This window comes from Charadrius vociferus, unplaced genomic scaffold (assembly GCF_000708025.1).
Source record: "Charadrius vociferus isolate BGI_N301 unplaced genomic scaffold, ASM70802v2 scaffold1077, whole genome shotgun sequence".
Lineage (NCBI taxonomy): Eukaryota > Metazoa > Chordata > Aves > Charadriiformes > Charadriidae > Charadrius > Charadrius vociferus.
In genome coordinates this window covers 1,393,255-1,417,934 of record NW_009649168.1, presented here as the reverse complement: position 1 = coordinate 1,417,934, position 24,680 = coordinate 1,393,255, and the positions used below count along the sequence as shown (strand labels likewise).

General features: G+C 42.9%; 1 protein-coding gene across 1 annotated transcript; it reads left to right on the top strand.

The window, feature by feature from the left end:
* The first annotated feature begins 2,480 nt into the window (after positions 1 to 2,480).
* Positions 2,481 to 22,039, top strand: TSPAN2 (tetraspanin 2). Its single transcript, XM_009888484.1, has 7 exons — positions 2,481 to 2,649; positions 15,998 to 16,095; positions 16,548 to 16,622; positions 17,169 to 17,270; positions 18,478 to 18,552; positions 19,866 to 19,949; positions 21,974 to 22,039. The coding sequence occupies exons 1-7, from the start codon at positions 2,481 to 2,483 to the stop codon at positions 22,037 to 22,039; spliced, it is 669 nt and encodes a 222-aa protein (XP_009886786.1).
* The last annotated feature ends 2,641 nt before the right edge of the window (positions 22,040 to 24,680 follow it).

Below are 24,680 nucleotides of genomic sequence, written 5' to 3'. Positions count from 1 at the left end.
GGGCGCGGGCGGGGGGTCCCCGGAGGGGCGGTGCAGGGGGGGGTCCCCCAGACCCCGGTGCCAGAGCGCCCTGCCCGCGCTGCCAGGTATGCCTCGCGTCGGGGACCACAGAGCTCTTCCTGGGAAAACGCGTACTCGATGTAAGAGGACATTGCTGAGAACAGACAACATCGCTCTTGGCCGGTGATTTAAAGTAGTGACCATTTCCCCAACAAGCATAACATTTCAAACAGCGTAAGGCTGGGAGAGGTTCTCCCAGCATCCCACACAGCCTGTTGCAGCGGAACACTTCTTCACAGCATCACGATGCTCTTTAATAATGTAATTTTAAATAGTGAACAACAGCTGCTGCTTTTACAAGTGCATCCTAAGAGAAAGTCCTTCCATCATGTTGCGTTTTGCTGAAAGCAACCCTAACGTGGCAACGGGTAGTGTCTACTGCAGAGCCCTCCGGAGATCTGGAGAGTGCTGTGCCCATTCTCCCCTCATTGCACCTTTCTAACATGCACAGTTCTGTAGCACAACTGAGTTCGAGCTTTCTTTTTTCCTTCACCTTCCCTGATGCTGTGTTCTCCCCTCCAGTAGCTTTCCAGTATTTCACACTGGAAAACAATTAGCAATGTTATCTTTCTTAAGTGTCTTTTTCTTTCTTTCTGATTCACTGCTTTTTTAAAAGTCACAAAATAATCCTGTTCAGCCTCTCCAGCACAAGCAGTTTTGGGCTTTTGTCTCCTTTATGACTGAAACACAGTTAAACCAAATGCTTTGCCCTCATGGTGACAGCGCTGCGAGCTCCGGGTACACAGTGCTGCTGTGCTCAAGCTGTAGGAGCAGTGATGCTGCCCAGCTGCAGCTGCAGCTCAGGAGAAGGACAAAGCTTTGCCTTATGTTGTTTCACAAAAGTGACAATTATCTGCCTTTTCACTGAGGTGGAAGAAACCATCTCCTCAGCTGGACTGGGGGACAGTCATTTCACCAAACACATCCCAACTACCAGAGGCACTTTAGGAGCCCGCACTCGGGGGGGGGAGGGGCTGCAGGTGTGCTCCGCAGTCGGAAGGCTGAGCCCCTGCCTGCGAGCGGGGAGGGCCAAATGCTGTGACTGGGGTGGCAGGGGACACTCGCACTCTGCGCTGTGACATTTTTCTCTGAGGAGTGCTGTGGTCCCACGCTCTTCAGCCATGTCCTTGCCAGCTTACTTTGCTTGCTGTAGCTATGTCAGATGAATCAAGCAACACAGCACAGATTGAAAGCACCCAACGCCAGGCTTCCAAGGGCACGGTGAGCAGCTGGTGGTGCGTGAACTGTGCGCAGGTTGCGCAGTGCTGTGGACCGAGGCTCTGGGCCTCCATCAGACAGGTAGCGGAGTGTTGTGCCTGGTCCTGCAGGATGCTGAAGCTGTCTGCCAGGACACACACTATTGCCTGGTGGGCTTGTAAATGGGTCTGGCATGCGGTGGGTCTGAGACCACTGTCTATAGACCTTTCCCCTCAAACAACACGCCTCGACACTTCTTTTTGATCTAATCTTGTTCACATTTAAGGGAATTTTTCCTTGCATTTGACAGCATCCATCACTTGTTTCTTAGTCATTTCTGTTACCCAAGATACTGTACACTGTAATAATCCTTTTCTCTCCTAGTTCTGGTAGGGGACCCCATGGTGATTTAGAGAAAAATGCCCTGTCATAATTGGTCCAAACATGCTTAACTTCAGCACATCCCTAAGAACAATACAAGCCTCTCTTTCTGGTAAGGCTCTAAACAGAACCCTTCTTACAATGGAGCAGCAGCAGCAATTCTGAAATGGCAGATAGTCTCCTGTGGTTTGGGATCATGATTTAGAGGTCCGGCTGATCTCTCTACAGCACCATATATCCCATGACACTGGAGCTGGACATGTGATACATACAGGGAAAGGGGGCACCTCTCAGCCCCAAAGGCTGTTATTTAGCCCTAAAACAGCTAGGAGGGTTGGAAAAGTCGTCAATTAGGTTACTTCTGTCCTAAAAGTTTGGGGAGTGTGTCGAGCCAGCGGGGCTTAACTCCTGCTCACATGGCACTTCCCCATAAGGTGCTTTTCCTACAGCAACAGCATCTTGACCCCAGGCCCAGGCCCTGCATGGCCTCTTGCAAACCGCCTGGCTGCAGTGGGTTTGGAGGGGTAGGAAGGAGAGCAGAGTGCTCTTCACGGGTTTTGCAGCCTGTCTTTGCACAGGCGCTCACTTCCCCACCACAACCCCCACACCCCGCTCCACTCCCCACTGCAATCAGGCCAAAGTTTTGATGATTAAATGAGCTTACTTCCAAGGTTTGAAAGGGACTAGTAAGTTCAGAAGCAACACTACACTGAAGAGTTGAAAGAAAGAAATACATTGCACTATAATAGGAATTAATTGTTTTCAAACACTGGCAAGCACTTCCTGAATTTTCTGACAGTGTAATCCTGAGCTGTGGGACTTCAAGAAAGCACAGGGTGCCCATGACACCGTTTGACACTCTCCGGCTAACTGTTACTAAAGTATTGACTGGTCTGTTTATCTTCCAGCTGGCAGGACTGGCTGTCATTGCCTTTGGTCTGTGGCTGCGGTTTGGTGGGGTTATGGCAGACTTTGCTTCAGACAAAAAGTCTCCGGAGTATTTCTTCATGGGTAAGTTAAAGTGCCTGTGATGACAGTAGCCTTTAGCCTTAGTTTCATCCTGGGGCATGCGACACACCTTATGCATTGAATTATATGAAGGTCAACAATTCCTGGGCTGAACTACACAAAACTGGACATTCTGGTGTTGTGCGTCATGTGCATGATGGCTTTCGTCGTTTCTCTGCTTGGCATCAACTTCCTTAGGCCTAACTGAACTCTCCTCTCAGATTTGATCCAATCCTCATGTATCCTAATTGAATTGTGCTAATGCTGCCAAAACAGAAGTTGAGACGGGTGAGAGACTGCAGGACTGTGGGGCTCACCAATACTCTGTGCAGCTGCTAGCCAACAACACAGCAGTGTCACTTCTGAGTGTTTCTAACACCAAGGCAGCAGTAAGACTTTTGCTCCCCAGTTCTCCCTGTGTCTGCACACAGAGACCCTCAGGGTGACCTAAAGTGTCAGAGCAAATCCTTCCACAGCTGAAAAGTAAAACTACACACAGTGTTCAGTGATCTCAAGAACTGTTTGTCCCACCTAGGTAGGAATCAATTAGCTCCCCAAGCCCACTGAATTGGTATTGGTCATCTGTAATTTTAGGCATTTAAGATAAAACTATGTTTTTCTCCCTAGGATTTCCAGTTGGGTTTTCTGGAAATGCCACCTGTATTTTATACCTATAGACATCTTTAAATTTTAAAAGCAGCTGCCTAGGACTGCCAGCAAAGGCATTTCTCTATCCATTGGCAATTGTAACATGCCTCGACAGAGTCAGATTTTTTTCTGGTTTTATATGTCACCCCTGGAGATGGACTCACTCAATAAAATCCAATTGGTGGAAACATTTTTGCCATCTACAAATGCCAAGTGTGAATGAATACTCAGTCCTGCCTTGTCCACCAAGCCATTCTGACAGGGTGGCTAGGCATGGACCCAAGATGTCCTGTAGCAGTCAGTCACCCATCACAGGAATATTGCCTGGGCTGTGCAGTCACTTTAAATGCCCCGATTCTCTTAGTGGAGACCTTGGCTCTGATACACCACAGTCCTAACCCCAAGCTTCTTTAATATATGCAGCCAGGCTAGAGGCACAGAGCTGACTGTATAGTGCTGTGGGAATAGATGGGCAGAATGTTATGTCCAGCAAAGTTTTGGTGGGAGTTTATGAGGCTGAATAAAACTATTCAGTTGAAAATCTGATTGGGACCTGAGGGTTACTGTAAAATACTCTGTAGCACCTCCACTGACACAGAGAGCCAGGAATCATGATTTACTTTTTCTCTAACATCTGAGCTGCTATGTCAGCAGCATGTTAGATCACCAACTTCATTTCCAGATCCAGTTTATACCTGCTGGATTTCCTATGCTGTATCTTGGAACCCCTCCCTGCCTCATCCACTTGTGTTTGACCCAGGAGATTCGACAGAAGGATGTTCTGGCCTTCAAAATCAAGTACTGCTGGTTTGTTAGAAGCCAGAAAGTAATACATCCTGTGATGTGAATAAGCACCACGGTTGTTTCACAGCTTTGTAGTGCAGACTGTAATACTGTGTAAACAAGATGTTCTTTGGTGCATGTATATTTAAATCTCTAAAAGATTTAATCTGCTTCAGTCCTGAACAGGAATTACAAAAAGCTGTTCAGAGTTGTTAATTTTGGGAAGTCCTGGGGAATGTTCTTGTAAAAGTTCTGTCATAAACTATGACATTCAAGTATTGGGCTGTCACATGTATTTATAGAGCTGTATGCTGTAATAGCTAACTGCTAGCAGAGGAAGTGTTAAGGAACGTGACATAAATATGCTGAGAATTCTTTTAAACCTGCACTTCTGACTGAATTCTAAAGCAAAGTTTTGGCCCTTTTTTGTAACAGGCATGGTGCTCTGAACGGAGCATTCCTGTTAAAGAAAAACAAACCAAAATTATGCTGCTTTCCCTCGTTACAAATCATGTTAAATGTGACTTCCGAGAATCTGATGGGGAAGCCATTCAGAAGTCTGAGTCTGTTAACAATCTGTGACTAAGACAGTGGTAAAAGAATGGTGATAAGTTCGGTAACTGGTGTTTTTTTGCAGCACAGGCTGCACTTGATGGTCATGCTCAAGGGCTCTGAGTCCCCCTTGACAGTTGTGTATTGGGTGCTTCTCACAGAGACTCTGGGAGTGTTGTTTATTTGGTTTTGTGTGTTTGTTCTGTGTTTGTGCATCCTGGGTGACAGCCAGAATTTTGCATAGGAATTCTTAATATGGAACACTGTGCAGCACACAAGGAGCAGCTGCCCAGAGGGCTGAAAGAGAAAGCAGATCATTGGTATGACTTGGAGATATAAACATATTGCCATATATATATTTAAAAATAATTTCTTTAGCTGTGTTCCACTAACTGCTTTTGGGGCTGCTTTGTGATAACCCAAGCCCCTGTGATCAGATCAGCTTTGTGTCAGTGCTTGGAACAACACTGCAGCTGCATTCAGAGTTTGCTTTGTAGGTTGAAGCACTGGCCAGAATCACCATCTTTTGGGAAACACCTTATTTTCTTCCTCCTAAAGAGCAGCATATTCTGCTCTTTTTGTACCTGGATTGAACTGCCAGCTGAATCTAACCAGCTTCTCTCTTCTGCCTCCTTGTGATGTTCTTTTTCCTGGATCTGAAATGTTGTTTTAGTTTAAAATAATTGATAATTATATCCTTGCATTTTCCATTAGGCCAGAATGAGTCTCCTTAAATAGCCTTGTTCTTTACCAGCAGTCCAGCTGTCTTTTCTGCCCCCTGGATTAGTTTGGGCTATGACTTGGCAACCAGGGCTGTTCATCTTTTCCAGCCGCTGAAATGTTTTTGTTGGTTTGAGAACAGCTTACAGGCAGCAGTGCTGAGGTCAAGCGCGTATGTGTTCTTAGTTTTCTGTTGCTTGTGGTTTTGTGTTCCGTGATCCATATTCCCCACTGCAGCTTGCAGTTTTTTAACCTACAACATAAAAGGTTGGAATTGGAACTCTGACCCATGCAGTCTCCGTCCACTTTACCAGATGTATCTTACACTGGAGTGGCCTCCTAAAATTGGACATCCTCTCTCTGCAGCTCCCCAGCTTTTGGAGTTCCCACTGCAGTGGCAGGCATGACAATATTTTTATGTTACTCCATCGCACAGTACCTCTTTTGTGCCTGTGCTTCAAGTGGTGAGGCAAAACTGTAGCTTTCCTGTTCTATTGCAGTTCAGCTCTGGTAGATTTCATATATTGCTCTCTTAGCTGTACTTGAGAGAAAAAAAGAAAGAAAGAAAGAAAAAAGATAATTTCAGCAAAGGTCAATAGTTAGTCAGTTACTGCTTTTATCTGAATCATTTGTGACACTGTACTGACCAAATGGGGAAAAGATCTGTAGAATAAAGGGAATTCCCTCAGATTGCTCATCCTTCTTGAGACTCCTGTACCAAGGCTCGGTGAGTTTTTTACTGGGCAAGAAAGTCTGCAACAATCAGAAGGAAAAGGGAGATGCTTGTGTGAACCCAAGATGTCAGCATTAGTCTCATAATTAATTGGCCCTTAATTAATTATTTATAGTAGTGCTGTTCTTAAATTTAAAAATACCGAAAGCACAGAAGTGAAGACAAAGTGCCTGCTGAGTGCAAGTTGAACATTTGTGAAGTAAAAACTAACACAAGGACTTTTTAAGGGTCAGTTCAAGATGCCTATTCTCCCCCCTTTGCGTGGATAATGAGGAAAGTCTGTTCTGGTTCCTTGGGCAACATGGAGGACAAACTCTCTGTACCCCTAATAAATGAAGTGCAGTGGGTCACATCACTGCCAGTAGCAATAAAAATGAAGTGCATGTACCCAACAAGTCCCATCAGGAACAGTAACAAAAACTGATGAATATGAATGAATCAATATGGATGACTCTTTTCTCGTAACTGGCAGCACTGAAGCATTGCTTCTCCTGCACAGCCAGAGCTCACAAATTTCATGCTATGTTACGTCCTCTTTGCTCCAGTTCCACGATCCAATCTGTGGTCCAGGCATTCATCGGGGCCAAACCAGTTGTAGATAGAAGCTTCAGGGTGGCTGTAGCTTTTTCTTGGTGTCTATGAGAGCATGAGTGATCATTCTGGCTTTGCAAGGTACAGTTAGATGGCGCATGCCTTAGGATATGAAGTCATGTCTGGAGTTGAAGGATATTAGTAGTTTTTCTCCATAGTAGTGGGTGCCCGTACAAACAGGAGTTGGCCAGCAGTTAAATCCATGTAAACTGCAATTCGCTGCTCTTGTGCCTCTTTTTGTTATAGTTCTATTCATGTATTTTGGAGTCAAGTACTATATCCTTAGTCAACAGTATTTTCTCTCCAAAATCCATAGCCTCTTAAACTGTATCAGCCTTTAAAAGGAGAACTATTGGCAAAGGAGCCTCTGTGTAGAGATGCAATACCACAAGAGGAGCATCAAACGGTCCTTCCATGATGCGTATTGTGTCGGCTTTTAGTCTGTACTTAAGACTTAAGCAATGAACTTCTCTTTCTTCCTATCATCTTGTGTGCAGGTCTCCTCCAGTTGAGCAAGAGTGATTTAGAAAAGGCTGTTAGTGGCCCTGAGTGGAAAATGAAAGTTGCTGCACTGGAAATCTGCTTAAAAAACATGGTACCACCACTACCACCCTCCAAAAAAAAAACCTTACTCAAAATGAAAGTTGCTCAAAAGTCCTCCGTCTCCATGCTGGACCATAAAGCCTAGCAATCAGTTCCTAAGAGTCAGTACGCCGCTCAGCAGAGTAAAGGCAAGGCCACCACAAAGTTAGAATTCTGACAAAACAATCTAGTTAAGCCTAATGGAACAACCTGTCCATCTGCCTCAGGTTGATTGCTTTATATTTGCAATATGCTGAGATTCAGGAGGCTTTTTTTTTTAATTAATCACTTAAGAATGATAATGAACTTTGTGCTTTTGCCTGTTAATCTGTACTCCTGGGTAATCCTTCTTCCACCCTACTCTCTTTGTGTGTAACTATCTAAAAGCTAGCCAGTTCCATGCAGCAGCAACAGTTGAACTGGCAGTTACACCATTTCCTTCTGTGACACACCACCTCCCCTTCCTCTTGGCAGCTGCAAGTCACCCTGGGGCCTGCACGCTGGTGGCACTGCTCTGACACCACCACTCACCGAGTGCGTGGGGTCTCCCTCAGCCTGCCTCAGCGGGCGACCAAGCAGTGTGTGTGAGTGTGGTCAGAGTGCCCGTGGGCACGCCAGAGCTCAGCAGCACCGTGGGCTCAACACTCCCACTTTTCCAGAGAGAGCCACCTGTAGCAAGCGGCCTCGGTGACAGGGGATAAACCCCTCACTGGTCCTGCATGAAGTAAAAACACATCAAGATGCTTCCTCTTGCTGCAGCAGTGCATTGAACTCCAGGAATGCTCGGGCTTTTTTGGTTTCATGCTTTTTTCTTCATACATACTCTCTTTAAAAGGAGTAACTCCGCTCTGGATGCCAGTCTCTACTGCGGCTTCTAGAAAAAGAACCAAGCCAATATAACCCATTGTATCTCAAGGGAAATGTCCTGTGTTGTGTTTCAGTCTGACAGCAGTGGAAGTACAATGGGACTGTCCACCATGAAGCCATTAAGAGGACAGCATTTTGTCTGCTGGAAACAATAAAATAGCAACAAAAAAAAGCCCTTAGCTCCTTTTTGGGCTGTGTAACTTCAGAAGCATCTACAGAGAGGGTTTTGATTGAGTGGTCTTGTTTTGTTCCAGCACTTACTTGATCTGCGCTTGGGTGGGTTAAGACAGCTATCTGCAGTCCTCTAACTTCTGCTGCTGTGGGTGTTGCAGATTTCTGTGAATACATTATGGCCATGTTCTGTTTTCTGCTTGGGACGCCTCAAGCCTGCGCGTTTAAGCATTAGATGTGTATAACTGTTGTTGATATCTGCATGGAAATGTATGCATACACACAGGATTATCGAGGGTGCCACAATCTAGAGAGGATTGCAGAGACTTGTGAGAGGATTTCAGAATGCCAAATGACTGAGTATTAAAAAGTTGGATGAAATACAGTATCAGTAAAGTGACACAAGCGGTAACATATTCTGAGCAGTATAAACACTGACAGACTTTAAATTAGCTATAGCCACACCGGAATGTGATCTTAGACTCACTATCAGTTGCTCTTGACAAAAGTGCCTTGCTCAGCTGCAGTCAAAATGGTGTATAAATGTCAGGAATTATTAAGAAAGGAAATGAGAATGCAACTGAAAAATTTTAATGCCGTTGTGTATATTTCCAGTGCACTCAGTGTTTTGAATGCTGTATGTCGTTCTGGTCAAAAAGGATGTAATAAAACTAGAAAAAGTACTAAGAAGTTTGACAAGATTATTACCATACTATGCACTATGAATGACTTCCATACTAGGAAGTTTGTCACACTGTTCACATCATTAAATTGTAGAATCCATTGCCACAGGATTCTGTGTTCAACCGTGATAGTACAGATCCACCTAATACAGGTGTGTTGATTACATCTGACTTCAGCGAAGTTTGGTGTAGGGTGAAGTAGATATTGACAGAGCCACTGGAGACTACTGAGGAGGTAATAGCAGACGTACTTTGGCTTATGTGAATTTGGGACATAATTCTTTAGGGTTGTGAGATGCATGTGAGCAAGACATGTAACAAGTGCTGGTATTCTGTGGAAAGGGGGAGGCAGTGGACCAGGATGTTACATTACAGTGAGGTTCCTTTTAAATCAAAATTCAGGACTTGTGCATCAGCAGAAGACTACAAACTGGCCGGTATCTGTAATGCTTTTGTGGTTCCAGGAAGATTAACTACAAAATACCTCTTGAATTCACACAAGACGTAATTATGTCTGTGCATTATGCTCAAATTAAGGGTGTGTTCCAATTCTCCAGAAATTAATCCTTCTTCAGAGGACTCTACCTCTCCTCTCTAGTTTTGTAAATGTGTTTGATAACTAAATATACTAAAAATCTATTCACAGAAAAGTGGTGATCTCTAGTAACAAGCCTGTTTCAGAAACTGACTTTGCTACCATGTGCAACAACCATAACTGTCCCTGTCTGGCCTGTTATTTCCGACTCCTGCATCTGTTTCTCATCTTTTCCAATAGCGCATTTACACTACAGGTTCATTGGTGCTCTACTGAGGGCTTGAGAGCCTCAGTCCTGTGGACGAGCACATCTGCCTCCCCGACTGTAATGAACATACAACCTCAGGAAAAGCTCTTTAAGTCAGGTCTGGGTTCTAGGACTCCTGTCATCACTGCCTCTGGATCCCTTATACCAAGAACAGAGCTTCTTGTCTTCTCAGTGTCGTATGAACAGTTGGCGGTTTGTTCAGTGTTAGTTACTCAGCCCAGAAAAAGAAAAAGCCGAATTATTTCAAATGGAAAGTGACCATAGCAGCCAGGTAAACAAGAAACTGATGTGAAATAAAGCTAGACAGAGAGACAGAGTACGTTTGTCTGCTCCTGCTCTTTGCAGTAGGCTCTACACAGGGATTTGTATCTCAAAGCTGTCAGTAAGATTTTTGAACAAAACAAACAAACAAACAAAAATCCCACAGGAAAAAAAAAAAAAAAAAAACAAACCAACAACAACTCTGGGAGTGGGTTCTATTCCAGACTTCAAAATTAGATCTCTCCTAGCCTAGACAGCCGGCTGGTCAGAAATAAGAATGATGTTAATGTTCACATTGGTAGGTTCATACCTGCCTGGTTTGTGTTGTCATGTTGCCTTTCTGTTCATAAAACGTCGGTAGTATACATTTCTGCCTATCACGTGATTCTTTGCAGTGGGAGCATAGAGGGACTCTGGCTCTAAGGACACAGTTGTTACTCTGTCCAAGAGCCACATGACAGACTACAGAACCTGTGACATTTCCTTTCAGATTAGTTATGCATAGATTTGTGTGTTACCTTGAGAGAGCTTTTTTAAATTGCTCTAAGGAACAAAGAACTGATGTCTTGCAGATTCACTAGTCATTTTTCTAAAACCAGTGCTCATCTCTCCCTCCCTTACTCTTAAAACATATTAAGATTTACTGCAGTCAGCAGCTATGAAATTCCATCTTTCTACCTCATCTAAAATGATGAAATTCTGTGTTCACTGCTAATCACAAAGGTTTTGGTCATCCAGAAATGACACACAGAATACCCTTTATCCTTCTTGAGGTGCTGCTTCACATTTGCAGATCCACTGTGCTCATACCCAGAGGAAACAGTATCTTATGGAAGAACTCCATGCCATAAACATAGATGCCAATCTAGAGATCTCTACTGAGTTGTGGATTTGCCATTCTTCAGTATTGGGAGCTATAGGTTGCTCTAAGATTGCCAGGTAACTTTTTAATTCCCCTTGTAATTGCAAAGCAGAGTCTGCTAGAAAATGGGACTCCCTCCTGTTGGAATTTCCACAGGGAATACCCCCATCTGACATTCTCCTTTCAGGAAATAATGATTTTTCCCATGGGATGAATCAAAAAATCAAGTATATAGAAAAGATGCTTCTTTACTGCTTTCCAAATTTTTTCTTTGCAAAATGAAACAATGGTTGAAGTACAGGGTTCCCCCAATCCGTTTACACTCTATGTTTTAGCCAGAAGGGAAATCAATTTGTTATTAAGTGTTCTCTTACTTGACTTACTGCTAAAAGCAGAAGTGTTAGTTTCTCTTCACAGCTTATAAAAATCTGTGTGTTTGTCTGGGTAGGTGTTTTAGCACAGCTAAAACAAAAAACAAAACAACCCAAAACCACCACCCCAAACCTGAATTTTTCCCCACAAAAAAGGTCAAGGGAATAGGCTCTGTCAAAAAAAAAAAAAGAAACAACCCAGTCCTACAACACTTTGTTTTTCATTCTCTTGTGTTTACAAAAAGCCTGTATTTCCTCCACTACCCTGCATAGTCATCGGTGTCCTGGCTGCATCTGCTCAGATCAACCAATTTGCTGTTGCATTTTGCACATGGCTTTTAATTCTTTGGAATGTGCCTCTTCATCCCTTTGCATACAGGGACTGAGAGTGACTGGCTTTGTGGGTCCTGCATGCAAGTGCAATAAATATTCCTGAGTTGTGGGCAGTCACACAGATGACAGATTTCTGCCATTAGGTCCACTGAATCCCCACCTTAATGCCATAGCAGTGTGCCTGTTCTCAGTATTCTCTCTTCGTCTGTTGTCTGCTCCTGTGTGGGCTGCGTGCTGCCAACAAACTCAGAGACTAGTTAGTTGTCAAACCCTCTCTCCTCTTCATTAGCAGACACAGATCAAAGTGACAAAACTAAGAATCAGGAAATGAACAGAGGTAAGTGGAGGTAAGAGGAAAAATTTCACTTCACACAGGCCACAAACATTGGCTTCCTTTCTACCTTCTACTTTTTTACTTCTGCTGCACAAAAAGCTGCAGCTAGACAGTCCATTTATGAAATTAGCTCTCTACCTTGACCTGAGTTGCACATTTCTTTTTGCCATGCAGAGCTTTGTGGTGAAGTTTTTTGTGTTGGAGTTTCTAGCTATCAAACATGTTAGTTTTGCGACTATAAATTGTCTTTTTTGTTTCTCTGCTGTGCTGTAGATGCCAAATTGGAGGCCATGCCAAGGCTTTGTATTTTACAATGGAAGTGCTTATGAATAGAAGCTGATTAAGCCTTTGCTTTCCGTCCTGCTTTTTTGGAAAGGAACAGGGTTTAGCGAAGCTTAGTAACATCTGACACATGATACTACTGCAGAGCAATGTATGACATTAACACCACCACATTTCTGCATTTGTCTGCTTTGCTGATCCTAACTGGGCTAACTTGATGGCTAATTAGTGCATGACGTCTCTAGGTAAGAGAAATATGCCTACATTACTGCGTATAGCCCACTACAAAAATAAATACTCACTCCCTGTGTTACACAGTTATACTATCTAGGATGTTTCTGAATCTATTGCTTTGATACCCTTCCTGGAAATCATCTTCCAGTTGAGTGTACCTGGATCTGGGTTCTAGGAAACCTCACAGTGCAAGCCGAGAAGTAACCTGGTCCCTTTGAACTTTTTTCAAGCTACTCTTCAAATGTCTCATTCCTGTGTGAAAGATTACATATGTGCACATATAGCAGATGAGTAAAAACATCTTTAGTTTTGTGGGGGTTTTTTTTGAAGTGTTGTCATTATTTTCCATCTAGAAATAGCTCTCCAAGTATCAGCAACTACTAGTCCCAGGCTGAAAAAGGACAAAGTCTGGAATGAACTCTCCTTAACAGAAGATGGAAGAAGGTGGTTCTAAACTCTTGGCTGGCTCCGCTGTGGGGCCAGACACACAGCAAGCTCAGCTTTGTTTAGTGAGCTGTGTGAGTTCTTCCTGTAACACGCCTTAAAAGGGAAGTTCTGATTGAGGTAGCGGTTTAGCTGTGAGTCATGCAAGTGAAATGTTAAGTCTGTTTCTCAGACAGAAGCAAATCCAAATTCCTGAAAGTGGTCTCACCCCTGAGCCTCAGAGAACTTTGTCTTTGCTAGCTGAAAGCAACAAAAAGAAATGGGAAGACTTCTTTCCAGCCTTCTTAATCAAAAAGTCTCTCTGCTAAGTTGACTGATAAGTAATTACAGGGACTGGACTAGGGAGTGACATGCAGAAACGGGTTCAGGAAACATCTTTGTAATTACAGTCTGTTTGTTACCATGGAGATCTGAGAAAATGGCAGTTCTGGTGTTCGGCAGTTGAACAGCAGGTTCTGCACCTGAGAGAAGTGTTTTGTCTTTCCCAATTCATCTTCCACAAGGGGCTGACCTTTACTCCTGAGCCATATATATCTTTGTATATCCCTCCCTCAGTAAACAACAGTGTTGTGAATATGTGTACAAGTATTAGCTTGAAGAATGCTCAGTCCTAGTAAGTCATAAGATGCTGAATATTAAAAACCTGGAAAATACAGAACATGAACTGCCAGCACAGTCAGCAGCAAATCCCACATATCTGGCATCACAGACCTGGCAAAGCCATATTAATTATAGAAGTTGTATTGCTGTTTAGCAGAATGTGTTCCTCAGCAGCAATCCTTGGCACAAGAAAGGTACTGGGGCAAGAAGGATGGAGGGGAGAAGGATCACAATAGCTGGAGTAGATATTTGGCCAACATACAGTGACTGGACAGTGATGCGCCAATGAATGGGCAGCAGGCAGGAGTTTGCCTTCTCCAAGCAGGCTGCATCTGTGTGGCAGAGTGGCTAGATGCTCCACATTCATATACTGATTGATTGTTTTTTCCTTTTCCTAGCAATCGCTGCAAACTGTCATTTGTAGGGCTTTCTAGTCTAGGTTACACAAGGCCTGCTAACAGTAAATGCCAGCAGCTGTTAACCCTAAAGATTTGGGCCAGATTTTAAAATAATGTTTAAATTGGTAATTGAGAATACTAAATGTTCTCATTAAAAGTTTGCGTAGTCAAAGCTGGGAGGAAGGCTCACTGTGCCCTCTAGTGTGTGCAGTCTGTAGCTCCGCTGTCCCTTCATAAGGGCGTGAGGGAAACGAAGCTGTTTTTTCTAGCAGTGGATTGGCATGGCAGATTTCTGTGGGTCCTCCACATTGTCCGCACAAGACAACGACTAGAGTTACAAGTCAGTGCACTGAGTCTGTTGTACTTTGGCTGACATGGTACCCAGAGACAAGGCACAAACACAGTTGTTGTGGTCTGATGGGAACCGACACCTCACATGAATGGATGTATTGGTTAAGCACAGATCAAGCATGTAAATTTACAAGTGAGGAAAGAAAAAATCTGTGCTCGGGTTTCCTTTTGTCCTAGATAAAGCCCATTAAAAAAAAAAAAAAAAGCCTGTTGAATGTGAGTATTTCTATTAGTTTTACAGGTTGCAGAGATGAATGCTATTCCCCTGACCTCTACAGGTTTTGTCCTGTCAAGTTCTGCACATAGCTGGCGTCCTAGATCTGTAACTATGTAAGGGGCTACACTGACATCTCCAATGTTCTGTACTTGTCTCAGGCCTGGTCTTTGCTGGCAGTCTCATCACCAGATTGCTTCATTATCTTCTTAATGTGTTTACTCTGATGATCCACTATTTGCTGTTCTTTCTTTATGTCATTAAATTTGTCTACACACAAATAATTTCATCTGCCAGTAGTCTCAAGTCCCCTAAATGATTCAGTACCTGCATAACACTTAACTGGGAATGTCCAGAATATGAAGGCAGTGCAGTGTTGCCACTGGCTGCTGCAGAGCCACTCTGATTCTGCCTATTGAAATAAAGTGGTGGGAGGGTATGCTGCAGTTCAGATGAGGGCAGCATGCATCATGAGATGCTGTTTGTAGGCCATGCATGGAAGGGTCTTGGCTTCTAAGTCCTAGACACTCTACTCCTTTCACACAGAATCACCTTCTTTGAATATCTGATGTGATTTGTCTGGTTCTGTGATTCTATCCATTTTCAGGCAACTCTTCTCCAAATCTTCTGATCATAGTGCACTGATAACATTAGCCTTTAAAAGCTGCTGGTAGCTCATATTCTGACACTTGCATGAGTATGTTGGAGGGAAAAAAAAGTAAATTAATGATGCTGGACTACGCCTGCCCAGCAGGCAGTAAAGCAGCTATTTATTGTAGAAGGAAGATGCCATGCTCCAAATCACTGAACTGTAAACAAGCTTCCATTCTCTGCAGTGACAAAGCTTAGGACTATGGCTGAGCTTATGACCTCCCCCAGGCTGTTCTTCCTACTCATTATTTTGCCAGACGGTGCAAATTAATTTTTTCATTCATTTCCTCCAACAGTGTTCAAGGGGTTCCCCCAATCATGCTCTTCTTTCCAATAGCAATCCGCTTTTTTCCCAGCCAAAGCACTGATTTCAGAGGAACAGCACACTGTAGTGCCTGTACCTTTCCTGAAGATCTTCAAATGTCTTTTTTATGGCCTGCCAGGCAATGGATAGAGCATAGCTGCCAGGTAGCTGTGGAAGTTCTACCCCTACATAGCAGTACAGCACATTTCCAGCCCCAGGTTTCACAGAAATAAGCCCTCTAGCAATGTTAGATTTTTTTTGCCTTATGTTCCTCACTGAAGAGTTGTAAGGTGTTTCTGTATGGTATGGTATATGTTCTTCCTGGACTGAGCTGCCCTTGGGAGAGGAAACTTGGGAGGTGGAAGTCTTCTCATGTGTCTTCATGAGATTCTCCAAGAATTCTGAAGAAATCATTGTGACAATCGTTTTGTGACAAGAGCAACTTTTCTGTGTAATGGGTGTCCTTTGTGAGAGCCAGAGACCATTGTTACTTACAAATGTGTTGGTTTGACAAAATAGGCACCAAACTTTGGGAAGAGAAACCTTCTTAAATTCTTGTCTGATTCTGATTTTTCATAGGACTCTATGTATTGGTGGGAGCAGGGGCTCTCATGACCACAGTTGGATTTTTTGGATGCTGTGGAGCAGCGCGGGAGTCTCAGTGCTTAATTGGAGCAGTAAGTAAAAGGTTTCAAGGGCCTGGGCTGCACGGGAAAATCATTCAAAAGACTATGCTTTGTGTCATTAGTGGAAAGATCTTTGCTGTCCAAGACCTGAAATGTCTTATGTGCTTTTATTGGCCAATCCAGCATCTCTAGCCACCATGCTATTGCAGAGTTTCCATACATGAAGAAGTTCCATTGCTTGTCTCATGTGATATATTTCCTGGAATTAGCTTCTGTCTTTCCTGAAGCTACCATCTGAGCCACATCTTTGCCATTTCCACCTTTGTTTCTATATTACAACAAATCTGACTTGACACCCTTGTTAGGGACGCTGCTTACCAGCTTTCTTTCAGTTGCTGAGTGGGCTGTTGAGGCCTGGGCAAGGATGAGGGACTGACTGGCAGTCCATATAAAGCAGAATTGTGCGTGGTATATTAATATAATATTATTTTCTTCCTCTGCAGTTCTTTGCTTGCTTGTTGGTGATATTTGCGGCTGAGGTCACTGCTGGAGTATTTGCCTTTATAGGCAAGAAAGTGGTAAGTAGCAAGCAACTTCTAATGTCCTAACAGGGCAGCTATGGATTCCAGTGCTGACTGACGTACCGCCTGGCTCTTGCATAGGAAAAGTTTCCAGGAGACTTTTCCCAGGAAGACTCTCTGACATTCTTATCTGGAGTCAATAACAAGCTTGTGTTATCACAAGTCCAGAATGGGATGCAGTTTTTGCCCCTATTAAAGAAAATCTGTAGGTGTGGTTCAACCTTAAACCCACAAGGAACGTCAAGTCAGTCGAACTATATAAGAGGGTATCGCTTGGGAAAAGGGCAAACAAATCCAAGCACTGAATTTCTCCAAATAACAGTGTTTAACCAAAACACAGAACTACAGCATGTGTACATTCTGACTCATGCAGAGTTCCCTGAATGCCGTCAGGCCACAAAACCTCCTATATTTCCAATCATGGTACCTTAGTTTACCATGCATAATTTTCTGCTCTGGAGGTTGATGACACAGGCTGGAAGTCTGCACTGGATTAGGGGTAAGACTTACTTGCCACTCACTTGGAAAGTCTGATTTCTTCAGGCAATACAGGAAGCCCAGAAAATCTATGAAGATGTTTATGACGACTATATGAAAAACCCAGGAGGAAAGGTCAACAGCACTATCTATCGCTACCACTTGGCTGTGAGTAGTCCTCCTGAGCTTTAATATCTTGCACTACTACTCTACTGTCACATTACCCTTTAAAATCCAGAATGGTTCCCACTCAGGTATGAAAGAATAGAACTGAACCTTCCTTAAAATGGAGCCAGAGGCTCACAACCTGGTTTCCTGATGTGTCTGTCAGAATTCTGTTTTTCAGATCCCAAGTGACTCCTACCTTTGAAAGTGAAAATGGCCAGGCTTTTAAATTTCAGCTGATGCTTCTGGTCTTTGTTGAGCAGAAGATAGGACTATTATGGCCCTTTTGGATATTAAAATCCAAGAATAAATACTCACAAATGCAGTGAGAGGTGAAAAGGTCTGAATCTCTATGCATTTGCCAGAGAAAAACTGTAACCCATGTCCCAGGACCTACAATATGGCAGATCCTGCCACTGTCTGAACCAAGAACGTAAAGAACCAAAAGCACATCTGTGACTCAGTTTGGGCCACCCAAAAAGTTAGTGTCTGAATCAGAATCAGAAACTGTGACTTCCTGAATCCTATTTGTATCCATCCTGTATCTGCACTGCCTCCCAGAGAGATCAAGCCCAAGCTTTGTTGCTCCTTACAGCATTCCCACGTTCTTTAGAAGAAACATTTCACAACCTCAGACCCTTTTGTCCTACTCCCATAGCTGTTATTTCTGACCCCAAGAGGCATTTCAAGCATTTTGTGGGAGACAGGCAAACAGGAAAAACAAACCCTCTGAAACACTCTGATTTATTACTGTCTCCAAACCCAGCACTATGTTTTATCAGAAATAAAGATTCTAGCATTCTCCGTTGCAGCTTTTGTGCATTGCCCATAATTCTATATGCACTATTTGGACTTTCTGCTTTCTCCCTTTAACAACTCCTGTTTCCTTGTAAGCCAGGGATTTCCTTTTCCAAAATCCACTTGTTTGCTTTGTTATGAGATACTGTGATAAAAATCCCTTCTGGATGTTGTTGTTAATACAAATTTGTCTGTTTGCTATGGCCTCAGACAATTGAAAGTGATTTTTGAGAATTCTGGCCCACGCAGTTGAAACTCTACCAGAGGTAGCAGTTAATACAGGGAATAAATTTATGACTTGATCTGTATTGTTTCTTTTTTATTTGTTATTTATTGTCTCACTTTCAGTATGAAAGAAGTCTATGGCTTCCCCTTCTTTGATTCTTCATATCTCTGTCTCTCTCTCATTTAGCTCCAATGCTGTGGTAAAGATAATATGGAACAACGAATGGGATTACCCTGTCCAGAGAATATCCAGAAGGCAAGTGTCCTCTGTTCTGGTTTTTGTAATCACTTTTTCATGTCAATTATTTAGTAAAATTGGAGACATTCTAGATGTAAAAGAAAGGAAGAACTTCCTTTTTACCTTGCAAATTCCAGCATGAAATTCCATATGAAATGGAGCAAAGTGGAGGCAAAAATAAATCAGATATAATATTGAATATGCCCAGCCCTCATTTCTGAAGCCTGCTTGTAGCACCCCACAGCAGCTGGGACAATATTACATCATCTGAAAAGTGGGAAGGACATAGCAGAACAGGAGTTCTAAATGAAAAGCCCCATGGAGGCTGAATTTTGCCAAGTGCCTGCCTTAATCGTGAATGGGGACTCCTGACTAGCAACTTTGTTGGTGCTAAGAAGGATACTGTTATTTCTGTCTTTTGTGGGATCTGCTCGTGCATACAATGTCAATCTGAAGGGCCAAACTAATTTAGCATGGCCTATCATGTACAGACTTTTAAACTTAGGGAAAACTGATTGTAAGCAAATGCATTAAAAAGAGCGTGGCCAGCAGGTGGAGGGAGATCATTCTCCCCCTCTACCCTACGCGGGTGAGGCCACATCTGGAGCACTGTGTCCAGTTCTGGGCTCCCCAGCTCAAGAAAGACAAGAAACTACTGGAGAGAGTCCAGTGGAGGGCTACAAAGATGATCAAGGGAATGGAGCATCTCTCTTGAGAGGAAAGGCTGAGAGCCCTGTGTTTGTTCAGCCTGTAGAAGAGAAGAGAGAGAAGGGGATCTCATCAATGCTTACAAATACCTAAAGGGCGGGTGTCAAGAGGACAGGGTCAGACTCTTCTCAGTGGTGCCCAGTGACAGGGCAAGGGGCAACAGGCACAAACTGGAACACAGGAAATTCTGTCTCAACATGAGGAGGAACTTCTCTGCTGTGAGGGCGGCAGAGCAGTGGCACAGGCTGCCCAGAGAGGTGGGGGAGTCTCTCCCTCTGGAGCCATCCCAAACCCGCCCGGACGCCGTCCTGTGCAACTTCTATAGGTGCCCCTGCTCTGGCGGGGGTGGGACTGGGTGAGCGCCGAAGGTCCCTTCCAACCCTCACCATTCTGGGATTCTGTGACTTGTATGTGTCAGCACGTACAGGCAAGAGATACAGATACCTCACTAGAAAAGGGAATATACTTTGAAAATTGTCCAACAAAACACAAGGCATAGATACATGAATTAGGACAGTGACTGCAATAATATTTTTCATGTTTATGTGTTGTTTAGTGAGAACAGCTGATGGAATTGGTTGGAGTATATTTTTTTAGGAGTAAAAATCTTTCAATTTTGTTTTTAATAGAACTGCCTCGTTGAAATCCAGAATGTAATTGATGCTAATTTGCATTTAGTTGGAATTGTTGGAATTGCAATTGCTGGCATCACAGTGAGTAAATCCATGTTCTCACTCTCAAGTCTATATTTGAGCCCAATACCCTGTCCCTTACTCAAAGCTTTGTGGAAGGTGTTTTGCAGCAACTAGTGAGATTCCTCAAAGGTGCAGCTATTCTTATCACTTGCAGTATGTCTTCTTACTGGGAATCACCCACATTGGCGCAAACAGACTGGCATGACTTTGTTTTACCATTTTATTTTGTGTCCTTAGACAGCATCCAAAGTATCCAATGGTTTATTTTGTGTCCTTAGACAGCATCCAAAGTATCCAATGGTTAATCTTATTTTGTTGTAATAGTAGGAAAGCGGCGTTCACATGAGCCAAACTGAAAAGCAAAAGGCTGTAGCAGCATTTCATCTATTCCAAAACAGCTGCAGACTGATGCTTTAAGCCCTTTGAGGATTCATTCCTTAGATTTCATAAGGAACAGACAGTACGAACCCTTTGTATAGAAATGGCTTTCCAGGAAAATGCTGGCTGTAGAATTGGTTCAATGTGAAGGACGGTTTATAAACAGATTTTCTGAGTTGTAGATCCAGTGATCAGTATGTATTTTGTTAAAGGAACAGGATTTAAAATGCATAGTTTTCAGAACAGTATTTCTTTCCTAAATACGTAGCACATAGTTACAGGTAGCTGTTTCATCAAATCATGTCATCAAAGTGTGGATAACATTTCTTACAGTCCACCTTCTCCCATAAGTGTGCATTGTTGTATGCCCAAGGTCTGCTCCTTCGTGACAGAGCTGTGACCAATAGATGTCACTCTGCTGCAAGAATATGGCAGGAGCGGGCAGTCTGTATCAAACACAGGCTTTAACAGAAAGCATTTTCCAACATGTGTGTGCCATGACTTCCTTCAGATTCAGAAACCAACAGCAGTTTGAAGCAGCATAAGGAGCTAGAATATTAGTAGAGAAATACACCTTTAGCTTGTCTGAAGAGCAGGAGGTTCGTGGACTTATGTGGATGCTTAAAAGCAGATGAAGGCTTTACGTACGTAACAGAAACCACAGCGTGGGTAAAGGGGATTAAACAATCCTGTGATTTGTATAAAACGTGAAGGTGTACTCAAAAATACAGCAAAGCAACATGGGTGGGACAGAGTTCCAATAGCCTCTCTGCTCAACAAGAATATACTAGAAATACGAACATCTCTTCTATGGCTTCCCACCTCAGATAGAGCAGAAGTTATGAAATTATAACCTCGTCAGCAGCAGAAACACGTCTGCACGTTTTTCTGTGCTTGTTTCTGACACTTCATGGGGTATGACTGACCAGCTGTCTCCTTCTTCCTTAGGGAGGTGTGTGGGGAGGGCATATGAACTCAGTGGTTTAACTGCCTGATAGTATTGCTCATCTCCCATCACTAGCAACGAAGCATCAGGAGGTAGCTGCTAACTTCTTCGGAGAATCAACCTGTGGCAAAAAAGAAATTTCTGGAGACTCCAGCAATACCCGCTGTTCTCTGCTTTTAACGTTTCCTCTAGTTAATTAGTTCCCTAACATGAACAGAGTTTTATATTTAATGCCTAGTCTTGGTCTTGAGTAGTAACAGTTAAGAGCTTAGCTTTCTCTGTAAAACCGCAATGCTCAGCGCCAGTTCCAGAGACCTCATTTCGCTGGGATCGTTCTCTGCTCTTATTCAAATGCATATACAATATTCCATGTAGAAGCATTCTGAAACTCAGAAGCCTTTGGTGCAATACTAGATAGAATACGAATAGTCACAGTTATCGATGTCACTGAAATTTATGTTAACAATATTAATGTTTGGGGCTGTTATGCGGGCCTTAACATTTAGAACAAAGAACAGCGAAACTAGTGTAAGCAGATAAAACCTCGGCTTTGGGTATCAGCGAAATCTCTAATGATAATTGTCTGATGTCTTGGGGTTTGTAGATGGAAGCAGTCACTTGCTACTCTGCCATAAGAACCTTCAGATTGTTCTGATATACAGACTATTTAATAACTGTTTTGTAAGTGGATCCCTAAATTGCATCCCTTCTCTTCTAGATCTTTGGCATGATATTCAGCATGGTTCTGTGCTGTGCGATCCGTAACACAAGAGACATGATCTAAAACTTTCACTGCACAACTATGTCCCAGGAGTTCCAGACTAAGCTTTACAAGAAGTGCTCTTCTACCCAATTTAATAACTGTAATGCATTTTAATTAGTGTTTTAACATACTGAAAGGAAAATATCCCATTAGGTGAGCAGGTGAATTGTATTAGTTACAGTAAAACCAAAGTGAACAAAGAAGGGTTTAAAAATGTCCTTTTTAATGAAAAAAAGCAAAGGTGCATCTAAGACTAATTTGATTTTTAATGTTTGTATATGTGCAATTAAGAGTTTACACCCCGGTAGACATTGTGTAAGCACATGCATATTTCTCCTCACAAACATCTATGCACATGAGCAGGTACCTGTATATGCAGTACCGTGTTTAGGTAAGTATGTGCAAATGGAATATGTTGTGTGTGCATGCTTGCATGCATATTCTTCCAGAGTCTCACTATGCAAGAGCGTACACACCCCCACAGGTATACAGTGCTTGAAACCCTTTCATATCGAGCCTCTGTTTACCAAGAATCAGCAAAGGAACAAATGCCATTTTAAAAAGTAAGACCTGTGACCCATTTTGTAACAGTTCTTTCCAAAGTCTAAATACAGTAGAATTAATAAAATTGGACTTTATTTAATGCCTCAGGGCCTATGCTCCAGCAAACTTTAATTCATGTGAGCAGACCCACTGGCTTCACTGTCATGCAGAGACTGGATTATTTTTTTTTTTTAGGACTGGACCCTTGATGAAAATGCAGAAAGCTCTGGGGGAGAAAACATGTCCAAGGAGATCCAGGCTAAAGGAAGAGGGGGAAAGAGGTGGGAAGATGGCAGTCATTTGGGAGCAATTGCAGTACAAAGTGTGCTTAAGCTTCCCAAGCTAGCCTGAGACACACACACGCACAAAAATTTAAAAAATCTACAAGTTAAAGGGGCCACTAAACTCTTTATTCAGAAGTCCCTTTATCCTGCAAGACTCTATATGGTATATATGCTGGCGCAGGAGCGGAACCTATATCCAGAAAAGCAGCAGCTTTGTCAGATACTCTGTAGAATTCAACTGGCCTATGGAAGCCAACTGAAGAGTGGAAATGGTCAGGGAAAGACACGCAGCACTTTAATATCCTCTGTTTCTGCTTCTGTGACTATCACAGCTTCTATGGGGCTCTTACCTCAACCTCTCACCCTTTCTTGCAGGTGTAAGGCAGGAAATAAAGAAGGGATGTTTTTACAGAGCCATAAAGTAAATTTTCTTACTGGCACCTTTAGATTGCATGTCAGGTATAAAAATTACACTGTGTGCTAGAAATACCTCAGGGCTTACGTTTACATAGTTTGTTTCTATATTTTTATTTTTCTATTTGTCATATTTATTCATAAGAGAATGTTCTTTTTAAAACAGCCTAGAAGGTAGAAAAATTGTCCCCAGGATGGGAAAATAAATTACATCAAAGGCTCAGAATCTCTTAAATTTTTGGCTTACTTGAGATAATTCACCATTTCAGAGAACAGCTTTTTGCTAACAATAGCCACATAGCAGCTCTGTCTCTCTGATGATCACTAGTTCAGATTTCTGATGCAGTTGTTCCGTACATGACAGGGAAAAGTTCAGCTCATTGAAATGGTCCATGATGTCTAACAGGACTTGGCATTTACCAGTCTTGGGGTCTTTATTCCACTGAAACACGATGGAAAGGGATTTCAGAATATGTGTGCATTCTAGTGTGCATGTTTGTGTGGAATATACATCCCTTGTGATATTTATCTCATTTCCCAATGAAACGCCAACTCCCATCACTTCTCTGTTACTTCAGGATTGAAAATAGCGTCACTGTTTCATCTATCTGATTTAATCGACACATCTTGCTGTCTTTTGCATAAATCTCTCTTTTCAAATTGTTCAACCACAAACTGCAACAGCTGTGCACTAAGTGCTGGGTATGCAGCAGGCACCGCCAACTGAGCAGTTTCTGGGCCTAGCTGCAGGTACCCAGCTGACAGGGAGACATGATATTGTATGCCGAAGAGGAGTTAGGCTTGTATCACTTTGTTCACAGCTGATTAGCTAAGGATGCCAAGTAGAAGTAGGGCCTGGGACCTTATTCTGCAAGCGTCAGACCAGGAAATAGGCCCTCATCTGCTGTCTGCTCCTAAGAAAGGCTGAACTGGGAGAATGACACTGGCAGCAAATCCATGAGGGTCTCAAGCTGAAACTAGGAAAGTAAGTTTCTCACAGCAAACAACTGACATAGCCAAAGCAATTTCCTGGATCCCAGGTACACCTGAGACTGTCACTACAACTAGCTCTGCTCTAAATAGGTAATGGGATAGTATACAACTGGGGTGTTTTCTCCCAAGGTAATACTGAGAGAAAGAAGAAACCTGTGTATAGTGTCATTTTTGCCATTCAGAGCAAGACAGCTTTCCAGGAAAACCAGTAAATATAGCACAATAGGGAAGCCAGTGGTTCAGGTTCCAAGATTATTGCTCTACAGGGATAGAAACTTATTGCAAATAAAGCTATTTCCTTCTGTTGCGCTCCCCCTCTTAATTACAGTATTTTATCTATTTCAAACACATCTACACATCACATCTACAATTGGTTTTAATTCTTCAAATTTGTAGCACCAGAGCGTAGCGATAGGACCAGAGTTCAC

What these genes read in the sequence shown, in the direction of transcription:
- TSPAN2 (XM_009888484.1), top strand. Translation starts at nt 2,481, where the DNA reads ATGACACCGTTTGACACTCTCCGGCTAACTGTTACTAAAGTATTGACT. An exon ending in TCTATCGCTACCACTTGGCT is followed by an intron (nt 17,271 to 18,477) that starts GTGAGTAGTCCT and finishes TCTCTCATTTAG; the next exon opens with CTCCAATGCTGTGGTAAAGA. An exon ending in AGAATATCCAGAAGGCAAGT is followed by an intron (nt 18,553 to 19,865) that starts GTCCTCTGTTCT and finishes TGTTTTTAATAG; the next exon opens with AACTGCCTCGTTGAAATCCA.